Source organism: Eriocheir sinensis, unplaced genomic scaffold (genome assembly GCF_024679095.1).
Source record: "Eriocheir sinensis breed Jianghai 21 unplaced genomic scaffold, ASM2467909v1 Scaffold415, whole genome shotgun sequence".
NCBI lineage: Eukaryota > Metazoa > Arthropoda > Malacostraca > Decapoda > Varunidae > Eriocheir > Eriocheir sinensis.
In genome coordinates this window covers 317,501-342,500 of record NW_026111738.1, presented here as the reverse complement: position 1 = coordinate 342,500, position 25,000 = coordinate 317,501, and the positions used below count along the sequence as shown (strand labels likewise).

At 47.3% G+C, this 25,000-nt stretch overlaps 1 protein-coding gene across 1 annotated transcript; it reads right to left on the bottom strand.

The window, feature by feature from the left end:
- Window positions 1-12,800: 12,800 nt before the first annotated feature.
- On the bottom strand, window positions 12,801-18,925 carry LOC126992193 (uncharacterized). Its single transcript, XM_050850855.1, has 2 exons — window positions 18,883-18,925; window positions 12,801-16,299 (listed from the first exon to the last, which is right to left on the bottom strand). The coding sequence occupies exons 1-2, from the start codon at window positions 18,895-18,897 to the stop codon at window positions 15,523-15,525; spliced, it is 792 nt and encodes a 263-aa protein (XP_050706812.1). The 5' UTR covers window positions 18,898-18,925; the 3' UTR covers window positions 12,801-15,522.
- Between the last annotated feature and the right edge of the window lie 6,075 nt (window positions 18,926-25,000).

The following is a 25,000-nucleotide window of genomic DNA, read 5'->3' as shown; positions in this document are numbered from 1 at the left end:
TCTATTTCTTCTTCTTCTTTTATTTTATTTTCCTTTTCTTTTCTTTTTTTCTTTTTCTCCTTTTCTTTATTTCTTCTTCTTCTTCTTCTTCTTCTTCTGCTTATTATTATTATTATTATTATTGTTATTATTTTCTACTTCATTTCCACCTGCTTTTCTTATTCCTTATCTTTGTTGTTGTTGTTGCTGTTGTTATTGTTGTTGTTCTTTTTTTTACTTCTTTTCCTTCTTCTTTTTCTTCTCCTCCTCCTCCCAATCCTACCCTATCATTTTGGTCTCTCAACCCTCCTCTTTTCGTATTTTCTCTCCTTCCTCTTGTTTTTCTACCTCCTTTCCCTCTCTTCCTTCTTTCTATTATCCTTTTTCTCCCTTTCTCCTTCTTCCCTTTCCTCACTCGATGGAGGTGGCGAAGAAGGGAGAGGAGTAAGAGGGAGAGGAAGAAAAAGGGGGAGAGATCTATTTTCACCCTTCCGAATAAGGGGAGAGGGAGAGAGGGGAGAGGGAGAAAGGGGAGGGAGGAAGAGGGAGAGGAAGGGGAGAGAGTATAAGGGAAGGAAGGCTATAGATGGGGAGATAAGAGAAACGGTGAGAAGGAAGGAAGGAACGAAGGAGGGAAGGAAGGAAGGAAGGAGGGAAGAAAGGAGTAAAGAGGGAGGGATGTAAGAAGGAAGGGAGGAAGGAAGAAATAATGAAAGAAGGGAGACAGTAGGGAAGGGAAGGAAGGAAGGAAGGAAGGAGTGAAGGAAACGAGGAGGTGTGGAAGGAAGGAAAGAGAGGAGAAAGAAGGGAGGTGAGGAGGGAAGAAAAAGGAATGAATGGAGGAGTGACGAAAGAATGAAGAGAAAGAAGGAATAAAAAAAAATAAAGGATCAAAGGAAGAATGAAGGGAGGGATTGAAGGAAAGAAGGAAGGAAGGAAGAAGAGAGGGAAGAAAGGAAGGAAATAAGGAATAAAGAATGGAATGACGAAGCCGATGATGGAAGAAAGAAATAAAGAAGAAAAAAGAAAGATGAAATAGAGATTTGATTATTTTTTATTGTTATGAGAGAGAGAGAGAGAGAGAGAGAGAGAGAGAGAGAGAGAGAGAGAGAGAGAGAGAGAGAGAGAGAGAGAGAGAGAGAGAGAGAGAGAGAGAGAGAGACTAGACACACACAAAAAAAAGTAATCATTCTAACCATCACTCCATCTTTTCTCTCTGTTTTTCTCTCTCCAGGAAAAAAACGGAAAGTGAGCACCCACATAAATCAACGAGTGGGCGGGGCCAGACAGAGGCTTAGGGGCGGGGCGGGCAGGGGGCGTGGCCAATAAGGTGGTGGGTGTGGGTGGATTTTTTGGGCGGGGACAGTTTTGGGTGTAAGAGAGAGAGAGAGAGAGAGAGAGAGAGAGAGAGAGAGAGAGAGTCGTGATGGTGTGGGAGTGTGTGTGTGTGTGTGTGTGTGTGTGTGTGTGTGTGTGTGTGTGTGTGTGTGTGTGTCTAACAGAGAGAGAGAGAGAGAGAGAGAGAGAGAGAGAGAGAGAGAGAGAGAGAGAGAGAGAGAGAGAGAATTGGTACTGTCTGAGGTATAGTGTAGGAGGAAGAAGAGGCGCCACACACACACACACACACACACACACACACACACACACACACACACACACACACACACACACACACACACACACACACACACACACACACACACACACACACACACACACACACACACACACACACACACACACACACACACACACACACACACACACACACATACACACAATAAAATCCGTCCTCCTCTCCTTTTCTCCATTATTTAGTTTACTCCTTTTCTCTTCACCTCCTTCTTTATCTCTCGCTTTTATTTTTCCTCCTTCTGTCCACCTTGTCCCCTTCCCCTTCCTCTATTCCTACTTTTCTCCTTTTCTTTTCTATTCCCCGTATTTCTTTTTCTTCCTCCCATCGTCTTTTCTTCTTCCCTTCTCTCTTCTCCCTCTTTTTCCTCATCCCTCCCTCTTTTCTCCCATATTTTATCTTCTTCCTCCATCTTCCCTTGGTGTTTAATACTAACAGTCTTCCTCCCACTACCACCAACACCAGTACTAATATAAATCTCGAGCATGCATTGCCTAATTTTGAAATAACAACCGATGAAGTCCTTAAAGCTCTCCATTCACTTACAACAAATCAAAGTCCCGGGCCTGACAAAGTATATCCTATACTGCTTAAAGAAACAAAGAGCGAAATACTCTCCTTCCTCATAACCGTATTCAATATGTCCTTGCGACAAGGCGTCCCTTCGGATTGGAGAAAGGCTAACGTGACACCGATTTTTAAGAAAGGAGACAAAAAAATACCAGGTAATTACAGACCCATTAGTCTAACTTCAGTTGTAGGTGAGCTACTTGAGAGCATAATTAGAGACAAAATTGTGAGCTACCTTGAAAACCACTCATTAATTGGGGACTTACAACATGGCTTCCGTAACAAAAGATCCTGCCTATCAAACCTATTGACCTTTTATAACGACCTCTTCTCAGTTTATGACGTAACCAAATCATTGGACATAATCTATCTTGATTTCCAGAGGGCGTTTGATAAAGTCCCACATCATAAATTATTTTATAAATTAAAGTAAATAGGTATTGACGGTCAAGTAAACCAATGGATCGCGAATTGGTTGAGCAACAGACAACAAAGAGTGGTGATTGACGGATTTAACTCGGAGTGGGCGCCGGTCACTAGTGGCGTCCCTCAGTGCACGATTCTTGGCCCAGTGTTCTTCATTATTTACATCAACGATGTGGATGTTGGAGTCAATAATCGCATTAGTAAATTTGCAGACGACACAAAGATTGGTCACTCGGTTCTCACTGACGAAGACAGGCAAAGCCTCCAAGAGGATTTGCACAAAATTTCAGCTTGGTCGGATAGATGGGAGATGCCCTTTAACGCAGACAAGTGCTTCAAGTTGGAACAAGAAATAAGAAGTTCGATTACGAAATCGGCGGCGTTAAACTCACAAGCGTTCAATGCGTTAAGGACCTGGGGTTCAAAATCGCGTCAAACCTCAAATTCTCACATCAATGCATCGATGCAGCAAATAAAGCGAACAGAATGTTGGGGTTCATTAAAATGAACTTTTTATTCAAGAATAAAGAGGTAATACTTCCACTCTACAATAGTTTAGTCAGACCCCACTTGGAATATGCGGTACAGTTTTGGCCTTCCCACCATGCAAAGGACATTGCTAAATTAGAAGGTGTTCAGCGTCGGGCAACAAAAATGATCCCTTCCTTGCGCAACAAATCCTACGAAGAAAGGCTTTCCACCCTTAACATGTTCTCTCTTGAGAAACGTCGCCTCCGAGGAAAACTGATCGAATGTTTTAAAATACTTAATGGTTTCACGAATGTAGACAGAACAAAATTGTTTATGATCGATGACACTTTGCGAACGAGGAACAATGGCGTAAAACTCAAATGTAGACAAGTAAATTCAGACTACACCAAATTTTTCTTCACCAACGTTGTAGTGCGAAAATGGAATAAGCTCCCACCCATCAGCGGTCCAGTGTAACACGATTGACTCCTTTAAAAACAAGCTCGACCGTCACTTCCTTCAACTTAATATTAACTAGAGTAGAAAAGCAACGTTTTGGAGCCATCTGATTAATGTAAAATCACTTAGGTTTAAGGACAAGATACCTAGTCTGGACCATGGGGTCTGTGTGGTCTGATTTTCTATGTAAATCTATGTAAAGCTTTCTTCTCCCTCCCTCTTTTCTGTTTTCTCTCTCACTCTTATAACATCTATTATCTCCTTCTATATGTTGTTTTTCCTTTTCAATTTTTTCCTCTCCTTTTATTTTTTTTTTCCTCCACCTTTTTCCCCTTCATCACCTCTCCACCCCTCCCACACTCACGCGTATAAAAGAAAGAGAGAGAGAGAGAGAGAGAGAGAGAGAGAGAGAGAGAGAGAGAGAGAGAGAGAGAGAGAGAGAGAGAGAGAGAGAGAGAGAGAGAGAGAGAGAGAGAGAGAGAGAAAACAAAAAGAACATGATTTTGAGTGAATTTACGTAAGAATCAATTACCTTGTGTGTGTGTGTGTGTGTGTGTGTGTGTGTGTGTGTGTTTGACCTTGTTGCCTCCTGTATCCTGGCGACTGACTGACTCTCTCTCTCTCTCGTCTAGTAATAATGATAATAATACAACAACAACAACAACAACAACAACAACAACAACTACTACTACTACTACTACTACTACTACTACTACTACTACTACTACTACTACTACTACTACTACTACTACTACTACTACTACTACTACTACTACTACTACTCCTAGGTCACAGACTTTAACATATACGTATAAACATTAGAATATTTATGGTCATTTTCGTATAGAGAGAGAGAGAGAGAGAGAGAGAGAGAGAGAGAGAGAGAGAGAGAGAGAGAGAGAGAGAGAGAGAGAGAGAGAGAGTAAAATGAAAGCGAAAGGGAATTGGAAATATTATGATGTAGAAACCAGTCTTCTTTCTCTCTCTCTCTCTCTAATATTTACCTTTCCTCCACAACGGAAAAGCAATATCACCCACGAGAGAGAGAGAGAGAGAGAGAGAGAGAGAGAGAGAGAGAGAGAGAGAGAGAGAGAGAGAGAGAGAGAGGGGGGAGGCCGATTCACCTGTTTCTTACCTGTTCAGCTGGCAATCCGGATCACCTGATAAATAAGGGAGATAGAGAGAACATGTGATATACTGGGAGGGAGGAGATAACTGGAGGAGAGGAGGAGGAGGAGGAGAAGGAGGAGGAGGAGGAGGAGGAGGAGGAGGAGGAGGAGGAGGAGGAGGAGGAGGAGGAGGAGGAGGAGGAGGAGGAAAGCACTTAAAAGGTCAGACAAGGCCGAGAGGCAACGGTAAGAAAGAGAGAGAGAGAGAGAGAGAGAGAGAGAGAGAGAGAGAGAGAGAGAGAGAGAGAGAGAGAGAGAGAGAGAGAGAGAGAGAGAGAGAGAGAGAGAATGCAAAATGTATATAGATAGATGAATTAATATTGTTAGATAAATATTATGTTGGATATACTGACAGCTCTATCTATCTATCTATCTATCTGTGTGTCTTTAAATTATCTACCTACCAACATTCATCTACTAATCTTCTCTTGATGTATGATAGTACGATTCTCTCTCTCTCTCTCTCTCTCTCGATTAGCGGTACCGGTATACATTTACATGCTTTTCAGGGGACGAATTGAGGGAGGGGGACGGGGGGAGGGGGAGTAATGGAGAGGGGGAGGGAGGGGGAGGCAAATCGTGACTTAGAACTGGTGAACGCCTCCCATCCTCCCTCCCCCTCCCTGCCTGAACCGTATTAATTTTCATGCAGTTGTAAAATATGAGGTAAAGCTGATCTGTGCTCGCTGTGGTGGTGGGGGGGGGGGGTGCAGGGGAATGAAGGTAGGGTGTGGTGGTGGTGGTGGTAGTGGTGGACTGGTGGTCATAGGAGGGGGTGTGGTGATGGGAGTGGTGGTAGGAGTATGGGTTGTGGTGATGGTGAACTGGTGGTGGTGGTGGTGGTGGTAGTGGTGATAAGACAGGAAGGGGAGGGTGTGGTGGTGGTGGTGGTGATGTTCTTGATTGTGGTGTTGATGTTGGTGGTGATGATAAAATTAAGGCAGGGTGTGTTGTTGTTGTTATTGTTGTTGTTGGCAGAGGAAAGATTGGGCCAGTATTAGGCACCTACACGTATCCTCCTGGCCTGAGCTACAAGGTTACGTGTCCCGGGTCTGAAGGCCTCGTGTTTTCATCCTTGGGTTACACGCTATTGGCGTTTTTAGAATACAACCCGGGGGCGGGACGCTACTCCCGACTGACACTCGTCACCCATTCATACTGGGTGGACGGGGGCACGGGTGTAAGGCTGCTGCCCATCCATCTGCATTGCGCCCCGGGAATCGAACCAGAGATTTCTTGTTTGTGAGCCGAGTGTTCTAACAGCTGGACATAGTGTGTGGTGGTGGTGGTGGTGGTGGTAAGAAAAAGGCAGGATCTGGTGGTGGTTGGGGGGTGAGTATAAGGATAACCAGACCCCCGGCACATGCTGCTCCGTCCTGGTGTCCGTGGCGGAGCCAGGGTCGCCAGCACCGCGGTGCACTGCGGTCGCCCGCCCGGACCACAATGCGTAGCCAACATGGATGTCTTCGTTTTCGGTCGAAAGTGAAGACTTTGGTCGATGCGGCTCTTAGTTGAATGCTTCTTCGAAGGTATCAAGTTTTGATGGCGATGGAGACGAGAGCATGGCCAGCGGCGTTCCTTGGGACACGCACCGCCCCCACGCTGGGCTCCTGTCACCTACCGAACAACGCTCCACAAAAGCACCAACTATCCCTTCAGAAAGCAGTGACACGCCTGACACTCGTACACAGACCGGTTCCGGCGGCGTCTGCCGGTCTGTAGACGACACCCCCTGACACACTGCCCTGGACGTGTCTGCCTCTGCAATCTGCATGGCTCTTCCACGGCCCTGCCAGCCATGGTACTGTACTTCAAGCAACAACTACAACAACAACAATAACAATAACAGCAACAATAACAACAACAACAACAACAAAAGCAACAACAACAGGCTTTGGCCGAGTGGTCAGCGTGCGGGCGTGGTGAACCAGAGAACCTAGGTTCGACTTCCACCGAAGGACCATTTTCAACCCTCGCCGAGTGGCGGAAGATTACCCACATGCTGCCCAGATCTTCAGTTAACCCCAACTTCAGCGACTTCGTTTAAGTGGAGCACCGGGGGGCAGCGTGGGCCAAGCAAGTCATTCAGCATGGCAGCCACTGTAAATAAAATTCGCCAGCGCCACCACTTGACTGGAGCCGTCCAAGAGACCCTTCAAGAGAGCCTCACCGCGGCATAAAAAAGCCTCTGTAGTCACCAGTCTGTGCAGGAGTACCACTTGACGGTCCTGATGACGCCGCCTGCAATGCTACGGCCAGCTAGACGTAGTGAACCCGACCTGACAGGGGGGAAGGGTGTTGTTCTCGCTGTTGTTGCTCTTGGTGGTGGTGGTGTGGGGGGGAGGGGGTGTTGGTAGTGGTGGGAAGAAGAAAGCATTGAGTACGATTGCGGTGGTAGTGGTAGTGGGAGGATGAAGACGGGGTGTGGTGGTGGTGGCGGTGGTGGTGGTGGGGGTAGGGGTGATAGTAGGGGCAGATGAAGATAGGGTGTGGTGGTGGTGGCGGTGGTGGTGGTGGGGGTAGGGGTGGTGATAGTAGTGGGCAGATGAAGATAGGGCGTGGTGGTGGTGGCGGTGATGCATAAGAAGCGTAAAGGAGTATATGCGTGTGTGTGTGTGTGGTAGGGGGGGGGGGGTCGTTGCGGTGGTGGTGGCGGAGGTGCTGAGGCAAATGCAGAATATTGGTTCCTCACATTTATTATTATTTTTTCCCCACGTCAGTTTTATTTTTTTTCCCTTCCCTCTCAAAATTATATCCCGTGCCAATTTGTCCCCACCGATTTTGTCCCCTCGCACCTAATATGTATTTCTCCCGTTTATCTACCTCACTTAGATATTTACCTTCATTTAATATTTTTCTCCCAATTTTTCTCTCCCATGGCAAATTTTCCTATCATAGTGGGTTCTTAAGAGAGAGAGAGAGAGAGAGAGAGAGAGAGAGAGAGAGAGAGAGAGAGAGAGAGAGAGAGAGAGAGAGAGAGAGAGAGAGACAGACAGACAGACAGACAGACAGACAGACAGACAGACAGACAGACAGACAGACAGACAGACAGACAGACAGACAGAGAGAGAGAGAGAGAGAGAGAGAGAGAGAGAGAGAGAGAGAGAGAGAGAGAGAGAGAGAGAGAGAGAGAGATCTATGCTTGTTTCAATGACTTAGTGTGTTCGTGTTTGTCTGTTTTTGTGTGTGTGTGTTTTGTGCGTTCATGTGTACACCATTTACTTAGCTATGTGCGTTTTTCTTATTGTGTGTACGTGTGGAATGTGTGTGTGTGTGTGTGTGTGTGTGTACCTTTTATCCGTCGATGCGTGTGGCCTCATGTGCGTGCGTTCGTGTGTAGGTATGCATGTATCTGTGGTATTAAAATGTGCCCTTGAGGATTACTTACATTGTGTGTGTGTGTGTGTGTGTGTGTGTGTGTGTGTACGTAAATATTACACACAATAATCAACAAACACCTAAAAACACACAAAAAAACAGCGAAAACAATAAAAAAATAAACAACAAAAATAGAATAAAGGAAACATCAAAACAACAACAACAACAACAACAACAACAAACCAATTAAAACAACTACACAAAATCAGCAAAACCAAGGAAGTAAACAAAAACAACAACAACAACAACAACAACAACAATAACAACCAATCAAAACCACTACACAAAATCAACAAAAACAAGGAAATAAACGACGAAAAACAATACCATCATCATCATCATCAACAACAACAACAACAACAAAAACAACAACAACAACACGCAGCTCCACGATATCACACCTGCTGTCCTCTTCATTTGTTCTTGTATTAACAGACGCCACAACAAGCCTCATTTTACAAGTTTTTACGCACCACTATTTTAAGGTCACCACAAACAAGTTAACTCCTTCCTTGGGCTTCACTTGCATGCCTTGTAGAGCTAAAGAGTGCTTGATCCCGTTAAAGATGAGAGGAGGAAGAGGAGGAGGAGGAGGAGGAGGAGGAGGAGGAGGGGGGTGTTTTATGGTGGGTAAGGATAAAAGGAAGAGGAGATGAGGGAGGGAAGAGAGGAACACGTTTTGGTTTTTAGAGTAGAGGAGAAGGAGGAGGAGGAGGAGAAGGAGGAGGATATTTTATAGAGATATATGATGTAAATGGAGGAGGAGGAAGGATGGATGGGAGATGAAGGGGATTTTAAGTAAGGAGGAGGAGGAGGAGGAGGAGGAGGGGGATGTGATAAACGTGTGAGATTTTGAGTTTATAGTCGTGTATGTGTGTGTGTGTGTGTGTGTGTGTGTGTGTGTGTGTGTGTGTGTGTGTGTGTACCCGCACCCTTGGGTATACAAACAGCGACCTTGTGTCCGGTATGCTTAAGATAAATTGTTTTTTGCACCTATTTTCCTTTACCTTCTCCCTCCTTCCCTCTCCCCCTCTCCTCCGCCTCCTCCTCCTCTTCCCCTTTCCTCCCCTTCCCTCCTCTCACCTTCCCAGACCACTTCTTGCATTCCTGACCCCCAACGGATTGCAGACAGACAGACAAACAGACATACAGACAGGCAGATAGACAGACAGACTAACCCACATACATATAGACAAGCAAGCAGACAGACAGACAGACAGACAGACAGACAGACAAGCTAACCCACATACATATGGACAAGCAAGCAGACAGATAGACAGACAGGTATATTAACAGGATCACAGACAGACAGACAAACACACAGCCGCATATACCTTCAGACAGACAGACAGGCAGACAGACAGAAAGACAGACAGACACGCAACAAATATATGAATAGAGAGTTAGTACCTTTTGCTCATAGAAGAAAAAACAAGTATATTACTGTAAATGAAATGTCAGGTAGGTAGTTAAATAGATAGAATAAATAAATAGATAGATAGACTGCCAGGTAATCCTCCCACTCGCCTCCCGATAGATAACGCTCTTACCATCACCTTCAAGTCGATAGCTAAATATGCCATAACTGTCGATAGATTAAACAGGACTTACGGCGGACGGATCGACAGTGCATGTACCTGTCGATAGATAAAGCATGCCTCATTACCTGCCAGATAGATAGAGCTTGACCCCCACACCTGCGCTGATATAAAAACAAAGGACCATAACTTGCCCACCTGGCCCTAATAGACAGTAATATGCCCGCTACACTCAATGCGCCTCCGTGGTGAACTGGTTAGGAACTCTAGCTATGAATCCCTGGACCCGGGTTCGATTCTTGGTAGGGAAGTCGGCGCTCAACCCACCAAGCTGTTAATCCTTCCTTTCTGTCCTAGTCGATGAATGAGTAGCTAAGAACACCTGTCTTTTTGTGTAGTAAAGGAATCAGCTCAAGGGAAAAAAAACAAATGAAAAAAAGCCCGCTAATCATTGCTCCTATGTAAGAAAGTAAAGATGAGAGGCCAAAAGAGAGGTCAGTTTCGGGTGGAGAGGTGTCTTGATACTCTCCTTTTGAAAGAGGTCAAGTCGTAGGCAGGAGGAAATACAGAGTTTGCTATTGAAAGGGATGAAAGAATGAAGATGCTGGTTAACTCTTACATAAGGGATTTGGACAGTATACGGATCAGCTAGAGCAGAAAGTCGAGTGCAATGGGCATTCAGTTCGCAAGTTCAGAAGAGCAGTCAGCATGAAAATATCGATAGAAGATAGAAAGAGATGTAACATAGCGGCGGAATTTAACCCCTTGACTACGGATTTCCTACAAGAAGACCTCACCCAGCTTCAGAAATGGAACAAAAAGTGGCTGCTACAATTCAATGAAATGTAAAGTCCTGCACCTTGGGAGGGGATATCCAGCACACCAATACCACATGGGAAACACTCCACTATCCACCACAGAGGCAGAGAAAGACATGCATAGGAGTATAGTTACCAGGGTACCAGTGAAAGCTAAATCCATATCAATCGTAGCGGACGGGTTAAGATTTACGGCCAGTTCGACAGTCCAGCACCGTGTCGTTGTTAGCGCCCAAACCAAGCTATATTCTCCTCAGTGATCCGTTAGTTCTCCTCTATACCAGATACTAATAAAGAGATTCCCTGTGTGGTTTCCTATAATTTCCTTCTCTTTTTTATCTCAACGCCAAACACTAGAACAACAAGGAGTTTTGGTCGTGTTTTATGTTTGGTTGGGTAGCTCACAAACGTAGTGTATTGAACTGTAAAACTGGCCCTTAGGAGATAAAAGACTTCCAATAAGAGGAGGGGAGTTGATGAGACGAATAGCTAATCTACTACCTGGGGAGGTAAAACTATGGTAACCCGGATGTCGCAATGGCCCTGTGTCCCGGGTAGTGGGTTCTTGTCCCCGCTTCCCATGGCTCAAGGAGGAGGAGTTGGCATTAGAAGGGAAAAGGAAGTTAGGGTCGTATTTTAAAACATTTCGTCGCCCAAGTTCACATATTTGACATGGCTTTCGTAGGAGCTGTAGGCCTTTCCAGGGGTAGTTTTATGACCCTGGTGGTAGTTTGACCCTTCTTCTGTGCCATGAACCTTAAAAAACTCTCATGAAAACCCGATTGATCCCCTCTTTGACCTTTAGAAATAGTTGATGTGAGAAGCGATGGTGTCTAAAAATACAGCTCTAAGACAGAAGAATGTAATACTGATAAGGATGATTGTCTTGATAATAAGGAAGTACAAGCAGTAGGGGAGGGAAGAAGAGGAGGAAGAGAAGGAGAAAGAACAGGAGGAGGATGAGAGAAGAAGAAGGAGGAGGATGACGATTAAGATACGGAAGAGGAGGAAGAACTAAGGTGACGGAGATGGACACAGACGCAACGTGCAGCTACAGCGTGTGTCCACAACTTTAACTTTACTTAAATTTTAGATAGACAGCAGTAAAGACTCATAGATTGATAGATAAAACTCACTTCCTTATTTAATAGATGTAGATAGATATTGAAAGAAAAAAATACGTCATTAGATAGATATAACCTCTCTTAGTGACGATGCATAAAAATAAACATAGGTACATAGTTTGATAGATAAAAGAAAACACCTGGATAGATAGATAGGGAAGAAAAGATAGATTTAAAAGATAGATTGCCGTGAGGTATGACAATCGAGAGAGAGAGAGAGAGAGAGAGAGAGAGAGAGAGAGAGAGAGAGAGAGAGAGAGAGAGAGAGAGAGAGAGAGAGAGAGAGAGAGAGAGAGAGAGAGAGAGAGAGAGAGAGAGCAATATGGATGTAAATACTGCACCAAAGGGAACGCCAACGAAAACTCTTTCTCTGTACAAACACGCAGACAATATTACAGCGACATCCAAACACTGAAAAAAAAAAAATTAAAAAAAAAATTACCGCAAAAAAAAATAATGCAAAATACTCCACCCTCTACACTGGAATACAACGCCCCGCACAGCCACACATACATACATACATACATACATACATACGGGGAGGCGGTGGCTGAGTGGTTAGCGTGCCGGCGCCGCATCCTAGAGGCCTCGGGTTCGCGTCCCACCCGCAGCCACAAGCTAGGATTTTTTCATTCACCACCGAACGGCCTACCCACATGCTGTCCTGAAGGCCACCCATCAACCCGGACTCCAGATTCTCTCGAAAAAAAGAGGATCAAAGATGAGCTCCGGGGGAGAGCATGGGCCAAGCAAGGTGGCGCCACTATAAACACTTGCCTGCGCCACAACGGGCTGGGGACGACAATCAGGCCCCACCAAGAAAGCCTACCGGCGCCATAGGCAGAAACGTAAAGAAAAAAAACTCATACATATTTAAATAAATAAACGAAAGAATATATAAATATAGACAAGTTAATAAGTAAATTAATAGATAAGTAAATATAAACAAAATTTTAACGCTGCTTTTAGGAGCTTTAACACTACCTGGTACTACTACTACTACTACTACTACTACTACTACTACTACTACTACTACTACTACTACTACTACTACTACTACTACTACCGCCTTTCCTCCAACTTGTCTAGAATATTACAAACAACACATCATCATCATCATCAATAATAGTAACGTAAATAAAGATACAAGTAATAATGATAATGACAATAATAACTCACACCACAATGATCTTTGCATGGCCAGAACGGAATTAATAAAAAAACAAAACACTATCGACAATAATCATATGTTTATTTATTCATTGTATAAAGCGCGGTGTACCAGGCGGCGGCGGCGGCGGCGGTGGTGGTGGTTATGGTGGTGGTGGTGAAGAGGAGGAGGAGGAGTAGGAGAAGGAGGAGGAGGAGGAGGAGGAGGAGGAGGAGAGTAGTGTACATCATCCTTGATATACCATAAGTCATTGTGAGGGGGAGGAGAAGGAAGGAGAATGGGAAGGGAGGGAAGGGGAAGAGGATGGGAGGGAATGGGGAAGGGGAGGTAATAGTTAATGCATTATAAGTATACATTCTCCTCCTTTCCCCTTCTCCCTCTTCCCCATTATTTAATTGTGTAAAGGGGAAGGTAAATCTAAAAGAAATGGATTTACCCAGAAGCTAAGACGGGAAGGGAAGGGAAGGGGAAAGGTAGGGTAAGAAAAATGAGTTGAAGGGAAGGAAGAAAGGGAGGGAAGGGAAGTAGAAGAAAAGAGGGAGGTAAGGTAGGGAAGAATTGAAGGGAAGGGAATCAAAGGGAAGGTAAGGGAAAGGTAAAGGGGGATTGTTAAGGTAATTATAGGGAAGTGGATAGGTATTTTGGGGTGGTCGTGGTGGTGGTGTTAGTGGTGGTGGTAATGGTGGTGGTGGTGGTGTTAGTAGTAGTGGTGGTGGTGGTGGTGTTAGTAATGGTGGTGTCAGAGGTGGTATTAGTAATGGTGGTGTCAGAGGTGGTATTAGTAATGGTGGTGTCAGAGGTGGTATTAGTAATGGTGGTGTCAGAGGTGGTATTAGTAATGGTGGTGTCAGAGGTGGTATTAGTAATGGTGGTGGTGGTGTTGTTAGTAGTGGTGATGGTGTTGGTAGTGGTGGTGGTGTTAGTAGTGGTGGGTGTGGTGTGAGAGAGAGAGAGAGAGAGTTATGTAAATCTAGTGATAATTGTAGTAGTAGTGGTAGTAGTAGTGATAATTGTAGTAGTAGTAGTAGTAGTAGGCTGTAAGGGTGTGAGGGAGAGCCAGTATGAAGGGTCTGTTGACTTACATCCTCCTCCTCCTCCTCTTTCTCCTCCTCCTCCTCCTCCTCCTCCTCCTCCTCCTCTTCAGTACATAGGCCGAAGAGAAGCAAATATTTAAGAGGCCCAAAATAGGCACAAGAGACACGCCTCCTTCAGTGCCTTCGTCTTCCCTGGCCGAGGAGGAGGAGGAGGAGGAGGAGGAGGAGGAGGAGGAGGACATTCTATCAACGGGGTTACGCAAGGTTGCTATCAATACCCCGAGGGAATTAAAAAGGAACCAGGAAGAAGAAGAGGAGGAGGAGGAGGAGGTGGAGGAGGTGGACGGCCTTGGGAGGGTGGCGCAGGACAGGCTGGTTAGGGAAACGGTAACAGACAGACAGGGAAGGACGGGAAGGGGGGGAGGGGGAGGGGTTGAAGGGGGGCGGGGGGTAAGGGGAAGGGGGAGGAAGAGGGGGAGGAGAAGACAAGGGGAGAAGTGGACGGGTTGCGGTAATGGAAGAAAGGAGGAGGAGGAGGAGGGGAGGAGGAGGGGGAACAGTTCTTGGTGGGGATGTGGAGGATAGGATAAGGGAGGAGGAGAAGAAGGAGGAGGAGGAGGAGGAGGAGGAGGAGGAGGAGGAGGAGGAGGAATTGACAGGGAGGGGAATAGGAGGGGAGGGAAGGAGGGACAGAAGGCTATGTGCTGGAGGTAATGAGAGGAGGAGGAGGAGGAGGAAGAGGGTAAGAAACGAGGTTGGGGAAGGACAAGGAGAACAAGAGAGAGAGAGAGAGAGAGAGAATAAAAACTCGTGGCTTGTGAATGAATTACTGCAAGAGGAATGAGGAGGAGGAGGAGGAGGAGGAGGAGGAGGAGGAGGAGGAGGAGGAGGAGGAGGAGGAGGATGCCACTATAAAAAAATAACATACTCTTTAATTCTCTTTAAATGTAACCTTTTTGGTGGCTTCTCCCAGACATCCGTGGCGGCGGCGGCGGTGGTGGCGAGGGGGGGGGGGGGATGGGCGGAGAGGGATTTGAAGGGGGGGAGGGGGGTCGCACGCTCCCCTCTTTCACGGTTGGTAACTTGTAAAAATGGGGTGAAGGTGTGTGTAAGTGTGTTAGGTGTGAAGGGGGGAGGTGTATGTGGGGCGGAGGGGCAGGTGTGTAGGTGAGGGGGTAAGGGGTGAGGGGGGAGAGGGTAAGGGTTAGGGAGGGGGAGGGGTCGTGGTATTACAGTGTTTATATACAATTGCAATATTCTCTTTTTTTTTTGGTTAGTTCCTCTTGCATATTGAGGAACACACACACACACACACACACACACACACACACACACACACACACACACACACACACAAACGAACAAACGCAAGGCCGTTGTGATTGGTAACGCCAGGGATGTGAAGGGAAGAGAAGGGACATGTGTAAGAGAGGCAGAGAGGGGAAGGGAAGGGAAGGGGTGAGATAAATATACGAGTGAAGTGAAGGGCGGTGAAGGGTCAGCATCCCTGGAAACATTCGATAAAGCTGAAGGGCCTCACGCTGCTGCTGGGTGCCTGAAGGGGGTGGGGGCTGGAAAGGGAGGGAAGGGGATGTTGGAAGTGTCTGGGGGGTAATCTGAAGGGGACCTGTGAGTTGTTTGAAGGGGTCACTTGAGGGTCTGAAGTGTTCTTCGGGGCGGGGCTGAGTGGAGGGGTGTGAAGGGGGTGGGGTGGGGGGGTGGCAGGGTCCTTGGCAGGGCGGGCGTGGCGGCCTAGGCAACGGCGACGGCCCCGTCTGTGGAGGGCTGCACGTCCCGCAGGCTGGGGTGGGCCTTGGCGTTGGTGAAGGGCACCATGCTGAAGGTGGGCATCAGGGCCTGAGCGATGCCGGCGGGCGCGGCGGGGAGGTCATCCTCGCCCTCGCCGCCCACCGCCCGGAGGCTCATCAGGCTTGGCAGCTCCTGCGGGAAGTGGCCGACGCGCACGTAGGTCGGTCGCGAGTCCACCACGGCCTGCTCCGCGGCCACCTCGTCGCAGTCGTCGTCGTCGTCGTCGAGGTGGGCGGGGCGGGAGTGGGAGTAGGTGTAGGCGGGCGGGGCGGGGTAGAAGAGGGCGGGTGGCCTGAAGCGTGTGTCGTAGGGCAGCGTGTGGTAGGGCACCCTGAGGTGCGCGGCGTGCAGCAGCAGGGGGTAGGGCAGGAAGGAGACGGGCCGCTGCAGCAGCTGCACGTTGTGTGTGGTGGGCTGCCGCAGGGCCACCACGTGTGGGGGCGCGGCCTGGGCGTCCCTGATCGCCACCAGGGGCGAGGGGGCAATCCCGGCGGGCCGGAACACTATGCTGTGCGGGGCGCTGATCTGCGTGCGCTGCGTCATGGAGGCGGCGGCGGCCTGCGCCATCTCCTGCGGGGTGCCGAACATCTGCGCCGCCCACGACGGGATGGCCGAGTACAGCAGCAGGGGCTCAGGCTCAGGCTCAGGCTCAGGCTTCGGCTCCGGCTCAGCCGCCGCGCCGCCCCACAGCCCCACACACGCCGCCACGCACGCCACAGCCTGCGGGGGACAAGGACCGCTTAGTCCCGGCTCATTTGCCGCCCGTCACCCGTCACCTCACGCCTCACACATCGGTCACTTGTCACCCATGCCGCCCGTCACCTGTGTCACCGCTCCCCTGTCACCCGGCCTCACCTGTCGCCCGTCACCCGTCACCTCACACCTCGGTCACTTGTCACCCGTGATTCCCGTCATCTGTCACCGTCCACTTGCTACCCGCGGCCTCACCTGTCACCCGTCACCTCACATCGTCACCCGTGCCTCCCGTCACCTGTGTCACTTTCCACCTGTCACCCTCACCCACCTGTCGCCTGTTGCCCGCCACCTGTCACGCTGGCCCGCCTGTCGCCTGTCGCCTGTCCCCGCCTGTCTCGCCTCTCGGGGCACCTGCCTGCCACCCTCCCCTTCCTCGTGCCCTTCCTCGCACACCTTGACCTCTCTTTCCCACAATTTTTTCTCTCCCTCCCTCCCTTCTTTCATCAACTTCCCACTGCAGCTTCCTCCTCCTCCTCCTCCTCCTCCTCCTCCTCAAGGGGTTATTTCTCTTTAACCTTCCTAACCTCCCTTTCCTCCCCTCCCCTCCCCTCCCCGCCCCTCCCCTCCCTTCCCCTCCCGTCCCTTCCCTTCCCTTCCCTTCCCTTCCCTTCCCCTCCCCACCCTACCTTCCTTCCCCCTCCCCCTCCCTCCCTCTCCTCCCTCCCTTCCCTTCCTTCCCTCCCTCCCCCTCCCTTCCCTCCCTACCCTCTCCTCCCCTCCCCTTCCCTCCCTTCCCTTCCCACAGCCTGCAGAAAAATACTTCACCCACAGCTTGTCTCTGGAATTCCCCCATTTCCTCTCTTCTTTATGCCTGTCCTTTCTTTCTCTTATCCTACCCTTCCTTTTTTATTCTCCTCTCCTGTCTTCCTCTTTTATTCTCCTCTCCTGTCTTCATCTTTTATCTCCACTCAATTCGTCCCTTTTATACTCAATCTCTTTCCGTTTCTCTTTATCTCCTTCCCTCCACTCTTCTCTTTTCCTTTTTTCTCTTCCCTCTTCTCTTTATCTCCTTCTATCGTCTTACCCTCTCCTTCCTTCTTTTCCTCTCCTTTCCTCTCCTCTCCTCTCCTCTCTACTTTTCTTCCCTTTTCTCCTTTCCTCCTTTCCTCTCCTTTCCTCTCCTCTCCTCTCTACTTTTCTTCCCTTTTTTCCTTTCCTCCTTTCTTCTTTTCCTCTCCTCTCCTCTCCTCTCTACTTTTCTTCCCTTTTCTCCTTTCCTCCTTTCCTCTTTTCCTCGCCTTTACTTTCCTCCTTCTCTTCCACCTTCTCTTCACTCTCACTATTTACTTTCATTTTCTCACCCTATCCCTCCTTCCTTCTATTCCTCTCCTCTCCTTCTTTCCCATCTTCTCTTCCTTCTCATTATCTCCTTTTTTGTCACCCTATCTTTCCTTCCTCCTTCCTTCCCATCCCTCATCCCTTCTCCCTTCTTCCCCCTCCCTGGTCCCTTCCCCCTTCCCTTCCCTCACCCTTCCCGTAGTGATATAGTGCACACCCTGACCATATCTTCGGCAGGGGCGCCACACCCTGCCCACGAGAGCCACACCCCACCTGTATAGAATTACCTGTTGTTTTTTGTTTGTTTGAGTTTTAATGTTTTGTTTAGTTGTTTGTGTTTGTCTTGATGTTTGTTGTTACGTAACACCACCACCACCACCACCACCACACCAAAGGGTTCAGGGAGGGCCTTGATTACGGGGTATATTAGCTGACTACACACCTGAGGCCTCGTGTGTGTGTGTGTGTGTGTGTGTGTGTGTGTGTGTGTGTGTGTGTAATTCACCACGTCCTGATCACGTGCTGGACTCGTAATCGCCAGCAGGTACCCTCCCGACATGAGCAAGTGTTCCTTATCGTCGATCTCTGGGTACTGCCAGGACCTCACACACCACACACCCCATCCCCCTTGCTCAAGGGGAACAGTAACCACTCCTAGACAACGGAAAGAATCCGGCCTGAGCGGGGCTCGAACCGCCGCCTGTTTGGCCGTGAAGGCTTGCAGCGCGGCGCTCTAGCCGATTGAGCTACCGGAGCTGTGTGTGTGTGTGTGTGTGTGTGTGTGTGTGTGTGTGTGTGTGTGTGTGTGTGGGTTAGGTTTCTGTATCCTGTTAGAGAGAGAGAGAGAGAGAGAGAGAGAGAGAGAGAGAGAGAGAGAGAGAGAGAGAGAGATGGTCGGTATTGTAGAAGCGTTAGTAGTGGTAGTAGTAGTAGTAGTAGTAGTAGTTGTTGTTGTTGTTGTTGTTGTTGTAGTGGTAAAAGTAGTGGTTATTATTATTATTATTATTATTATTATTATTATTATTATTATTATTGTTGTTGTTGTTGTTGTTGTTGTTGTATTTGCGGTGGATCATTTGCACGATTCATTGTTTTTTTTCTGTTGTTAGTTTTGTTTCTCATGTTGCTTCTGTTGTTGTTGTTGTTGTTGTTGTTGTTGTTGTTGTTGTTGTTGTTGTTGTTGTTACACATGTCACCACCACCACCAGGCGAGGATGACGCAAGCTTGACCACGTGGCTCCTCCTCCTCCTCCCCCCCGCAACACTCACAGTTAACCACCACATGTCGTCTTGCTCCACCTGGGCACCGGTACTGAAGGTGGAGGAGCCAACGCCACCTCTTATATACCTGTCCTTCCTACACCTCCTCCTCCTCCTCCTCCTCCTCCTCCTCCTCCTCCTCCTCCACTACCACCGCGTCCTTCCCCGTCTCTTCCCCGTCTCTTCCCCTCCTCCACCACCTCCTCTTCTAGTGACCACCTCCCTCCTCCTCCTCCTCCTCCTCCTTTTTCATCTCCTCGACTTCTTTTTCTTCTTTTCTCCTTATTCTTGTTCTTGTTTTCTTGTTGCTGTTATTGTTCTTCTTGTTCTTCTTTTTCCTTCTCCTCCTTTTCTTCTTCTTCGTCTTCTTCTTCTTCTTCGTCTTCTTCTTCTTCTTTATCTTCTTTTTTTTCATCTTTAGCATCCTCCTCCTCCTCCTCCTCCTCCTCCTCCTATTCTTCGTAAATCCTCACACACACACACACACACACACACACACACACACACACACACACACACACACACACACACACACACACACACACACACACACACACACACACACACACACACACACACACACACACACACACACTGCCCCTCCCTACCACACAAACACGCCCTTCCCCTTTCCTCCCCAACTTTCCTCCAAAATCACACCCAGTTTTTCCTCCCCATAGCCAGGTTACCTTAGCTTCCCCGTACAGGTAGATGGCCCCTTATTGCGCCTCACCTGAGCTCACCTGGGCAAGGGTAGACCAGGTGGGGTGACGATCTCAAGGTAAACGGTGCATCGTGTGGCTATAATTATGTCTGTCCCTTGCTGTCCCTTACCTGTCCTTCCTTATTCCCTCATTCTGTCCTGTCTGTCTGTCATTTCCTCCTTCCTTCTTCCCTTCTCTCATGTCTCTCTTTCTCCCCAGCTCATTTCCTTTTCTTTTCCTTTCCTCTTCTCCCTGCTTTCCCTCCTTCTTCCCTTCTGTCCTCTTCCTCCTATTCTCTCCTCTTCTCATTTCCTTCTTTTCACCTCCATTCTTCCCTCTTTCCTCTTCTCTCCTGTTCCTCCTTCTCTTTCCTTTTTCCCTTCTGTCTTCTTTCCTTCTTTCTACTTCCTTTCTTTCCACTTTCCTCTTCTCTCTTTTCCTCCTTTTCTCCCTCTCTTCTGTTCTTCCTCCTCTGTCCCTATTCCCTTCTGTCCTGTCTCTCCTTTTCTGTCTTCTGTCCTTCCCATTTCCTTCTTTCTACTTCCTTTCTTTCCTCTTTCCTCTTCTCTCCTTTCCTCCTGTCCCTCCTGTTCTTCCTCCTTCTTCCTCCTCTCCCTCTTGTTCTTTTTCATTCCTTCTTCTCTCCTCCTCACCTTTTCTCCCTTCTTTGTCAACCTCCTGTTCCTTCTCTCCTTTCCTCTCTCCTCTTCTGTTCCACCTCCTCTCTCCTTTCCTCTTCTCTCCATCATCCTTCTTTTCTTCTGTCTTTTCTTCTCCCTTTTTTCCTCCCTTCCCTCTTCCATCTCCTTCCCATCTTTTTCTTCATTCTTCTCCCTCTTTTCTTCCCTTCCCCTCTTCTTTCTCCCTCCCACGTCTTCTTCACTCCAAATTCTTTTACTGTTTTTCCTCCTTCCCTTTTGTCTTCTCATCTTCCTTCCTCCATCTTCCCTCTTTCTCCTCTTCTATCTCTTCTTTCTTCTTGTCTTCCTCTTTTTTTTCTCTCCGCCTATCTCTCCTGTCCCTCCATTTGTGCCTCTGTCTCCCTCCTTTCCTCCAGCTTCCTACATCTTTTTTTTCTCTCCTCGCTTTTATCTCTCTATCCTAATGTCTCCTTCCCTCCTTTCTTCTTCTCAATCCTCTCTTTTTGACCTCTCTTTTTGGACACTCCTTTGACCTCTATTCAGGAGCAGTTAGTACCTTAGCTGTAAAAAAAAAAAAAAAAAAAAAAAAATCCTACTATCCTTTCTATTATGTCCTTTCCTTCCTTTCATCCACTTCCTTGCTTCCTCCTCTTCCCTATCTTTTCTTCTATTCCTCCTTCTTCTCTCCTCTCCTTCCCTCCTTCACTCATTCTTTTCTCCATTTTTCTCATTCTGTTCCTCCATCGTCTTTCCTCTCCTTTCCTTTTCTTTTCCTCCCCCATTCCTCATTCTCTCTCTCTCTCTCTCTCTCTCTCTCTCTCTCTCTCTCTCTCTCCTTCATTCCTCCTATCCTTTCCTTCTCCTATTATTTCCTTCTTCCTTCTATTCTTTCCCTTTTATCCTTCCTTTCCTTCCTTCATCTTTCCTCCTCTCCTTGTGTGTGTGTGTGTGTGTGTGTGTGTGTGTGTGTGTGTGTGTGTGTGTTCCCTCCTTTGTCCTTCTTTTTTCTTCTTTTTTCTTCCTCCTTCTCCTCCTACCTTCGTTTTGTTTAGAGAGAGAGAGAGAGAGAGAGAGAGAGAGAGAGAGAGAGAGAGAGAGAGAGAAGAATGTGTTTTTCTGTCTGTCTGCCTTCCTTCTGTGTGTGTGTGTGTGTGTGTGTGTGTGTGTGTGTGTGTGTGTGTGTGTTCGTTCTTATGGTCGGTCGTCCTCTTGTGTGTTTTGTTTTGTTTACGTTTGTGTAGTGGCAGAGAGAGAGAGAGAATTACACTGAGGTATATATTCAAAGTTCATTAATTCAACATTGTGTATTTAAATGTGGTGTTGAAGGTGGTGGTGGTGGTGGTGATGATGGTGGTGGTGGTGGTGGTGGTGTAGCACTGAAGTGTCTCCTCCCTTTTTTCTCTCCATTCCTCCGTCCTTCCCTCCATCCTTACCCTTTCTATCATCCTTCTCTTCCTCTTCCCTTTTTCTCTTCATTCCTCCGTTCTTCTCTCTCTCTCTCTCTCTCTCTCTCTACCGTTCTTTCTATCATCCTTCTCTTCCTTTTCCCTTTTTCTCTCCATTCCTCCTCCTTCCCTCCCTCCTTACCCTCTCTTTTATCCCTCTCTTCCTCCTCCCTTTTTTCTCTCCATTCCTCCGTCCGTCTCTCTCTCTCTCTCCCTTCTTATCCTTTTCTTTCTTCCCTTCCTCCTCTTTTTATCTCATTCCTTTTCTGCTTTCCCTTCCCTCTCTTTTCTTCCTTTCCTTTCTCTCTCATTCCCTCTCTGACTTCCCGCCTCTCTTCTCTTCCTTCCTCTCCTATCTTTCAATCCTTCCTTTCCTTTCTTTCCCTTCCCTTCCTTTCCCTTCCCATCTTTCCTCCCTATCTTCTCTTACCTTCCATTCCCATCTCGGTTCTTTCTTTCCTTCCTCCCTTCCTTTTCCTTCCCTTCCGTTCCGTTCTCTTCCCTTCCCTTACCGTCTCCATCCTATTTGCCTTTCATCCTTCCCTTCCCTTTCCTTCCTTTTTCCTTCGCTTGCCTTTCCTTCCCATCTCCCTCCCTTCTTTCACCCCTTCCATCCCTCCCCTTCCTATCTTCCTTCCCTTCCTTTTCCTTCCTCTTCTTCCCATCTTCATTTCTTCTTCCCTTTCATTAATTTATTTTTTGTTTTGATTTTTCTCTTTTTTGTATTATTATTATTATTATTATTATTATTATTATTATTATTATTATTATTATTATTATTATTATTATTATTGTTATTTTTTCTTTTGTTGTTCTTGTTCGTCTTTTTCATTTTCTATCATCATCATCATTTCATTTAATTTTTCTTCCTTTTCATCATAGTATTCAATTTTTTTCTTTTATTTTTTCTTCATTTCGCGCTATTTTCACATTGACATAGTTTTGTTTACTTTTATTCGTGTGAGTGACGCCCACCTCTCCCCCCCCCCCCCCCCGTATTTCTCTCTCTCTCTCTCTCTCTCTCTCTCTCTCTCTCTCTCTCTCTCTCTCTCTCTCTCTCTCTCTCTCTCTCTCTCTTATCATCAACATACCTCCTTGCATTCATTCTTCCCCTTTCAACCTCCTCCTCCTCCTGCTCCTCCTCCTCTTCCTCCTCCTCCTCCTCCTCCTCCTCCTCCTCTTCCTCCTCCTTTTCCTCCTCCTCCTCCTCCTCCTCCATTTTACACATCTAACTATCTACCTCTCCTAATTAGCCTATTGCACCTGGGACGAAGATGGGGATGAAGGGCATTGGGTGTGTACAGGTGAGGCTGGTGGTGGTGATGGTGGTGATGGTGGTGTTGGTGATGGTGGTGGTGGTGGTAATGTAAAGAATGTTGAGGAATGCATTGGTCTGTTTGTATAATGTTTTGTTTTATAGGAGGAGGAGGAGGAGGAGGAGGAGGAGGAGGAGGGGGACGAGGAGGAGGAGGAGGAGGAAAGATGTTACAGCTATACTTATACGTCTTAGAGAGAGAGAGAGAGAGAATAATGACGTTGAATTTATTATCTTTACTATGATAATTGGGCTCTCTCTCTCTCTCTCTCTCTCTCTCTCTCTCTCTCTCTCTCTCTCTCTCTCTCTCTCTCTCTCAGAATTGGGCAGAGAGGTTTCACTGGACGTCCTTGCACACACACACACACAAACACGCACACACGCACACACTTTGCGGTATATTTTTTTCTCCCTTTAGATAATCCAGAAACAGAATCACTTTCCTCTGCGTCCTTCTGCCTCTTCTCTCCTTCCACGCTCTCTCTCTCTCTCTCTCTCTCTCTCTCTCTCTCTCTCTCTCTCTCTCTCTCTCTCTCTCTCTCTCTCTCTCTCTCTCTCTCTCTCTCTCTCTCTCTCTCTCGTCTTTTTTTATTACATAATTTAATTCGTCATTTATTTATTTATTTTTTACGTGTTGCGTATAGCACCGGTAGGCTCTCTTGAGGGTTCAGGAGGACGGCCCCATCCCGTTGGTGGCGCAGGCGAATTTTATTTATAGTGGTTGCCGTGATGCATGCTTTGCCTGGCCTATTCTGTACCCCGGCGCTCCTACTGAACCAAACCCCTGAAGTTAAGGGGGATGGTTGAACATTGCCAACGTCTTGCGGTGGGACTTAAACCTTGGTCGTCGGGATCACCATGTCCGCACGCTGACCACTCGGCCACCGCCATATGGCCTTATCTTTCCTTTCTTGCATTCTTTGTCTGCCTGTGTGTGTGTGTCTGCTTGTCTGTCTCTGGCTCACACACACACACGCACACACACACACACACACACACACACACACACACACACAGTCCATCACCGTTAAAAACACACGCGACATAAAACACAGAATGGCCACACAAACAACCCGCACAAACAATGGGGGGCGGGGAACAAACACCGGTAGCTGGGCGGCGGTGTTTGTTATCGCCCGTTTGTTTTGTTTGTCGGGTTCGTTTTAATGTTTTGTTCTGCTTTGTTTTGTGTTTCGGCTCGTGGCGGTGAAATGGTCAAGATTATTACTGCTCGTGTGGCTGGATGGCTTTACTAATGGCTTTATGGCTTCGATGATGGCTTTGTAGTTTGGTGAGTGGCTGAACGCGATAGTTTATGGTTGGGTTGGGTTGGGTTGGGTTGGGTTGGGTTTAGTTTTTGTTTGGTTGTGTTGGGCTGGACCTTTTTTAATTGGTGAAGGGTGCATGCATATAGGTGTGTAAATTGCTTTGTTAAATAGCTTTATGACCTGACTGAATGAATGACTTTATGGCTAAGTGAACGGCGCACATGAGCGTCTTTTTTGTAGTTGTGTGCTTGGCTGAAGAACGACATAATCCCTGGTTTGTACTTTGGATGAATGACTTTCGTAGCTGTGTGAATAATGAATTACTTAATGGCTTGGTGAATGGCTCATATTAATATTTTTGCGAGGATGAATGGCTTTTTCAGTTGGGTTAGTTGAGTTAATGAGCGAAAGGCGTGGAGGAGAGTGGTCTTTTAGTGGTGTGTAAGGCTAAATGAATGAGTCTATTCATTAGTAGCTGGGTGAGTGGCTGGCTGAATGAGTGAATGACCCGCTGGATGAATTACTGGCTGACTGGCAGAATAAATGAACAGCTGGCTAAATGGCTGTATGAATGGATGAGTAAATAACATAATGGCTGAATCGCTGGTTGAATGTCTTGCTGACTGCGTGAGTGAGTAACAATGAAGGAATTAGTAGATGAATAGCTGGGTGAATGAATGAGTGAATGGATGAGTGAATGGCAATGTATGTATCGCTGGGTGAATGGCTGGCTGGCTGGGTGAGTGAGTAACAA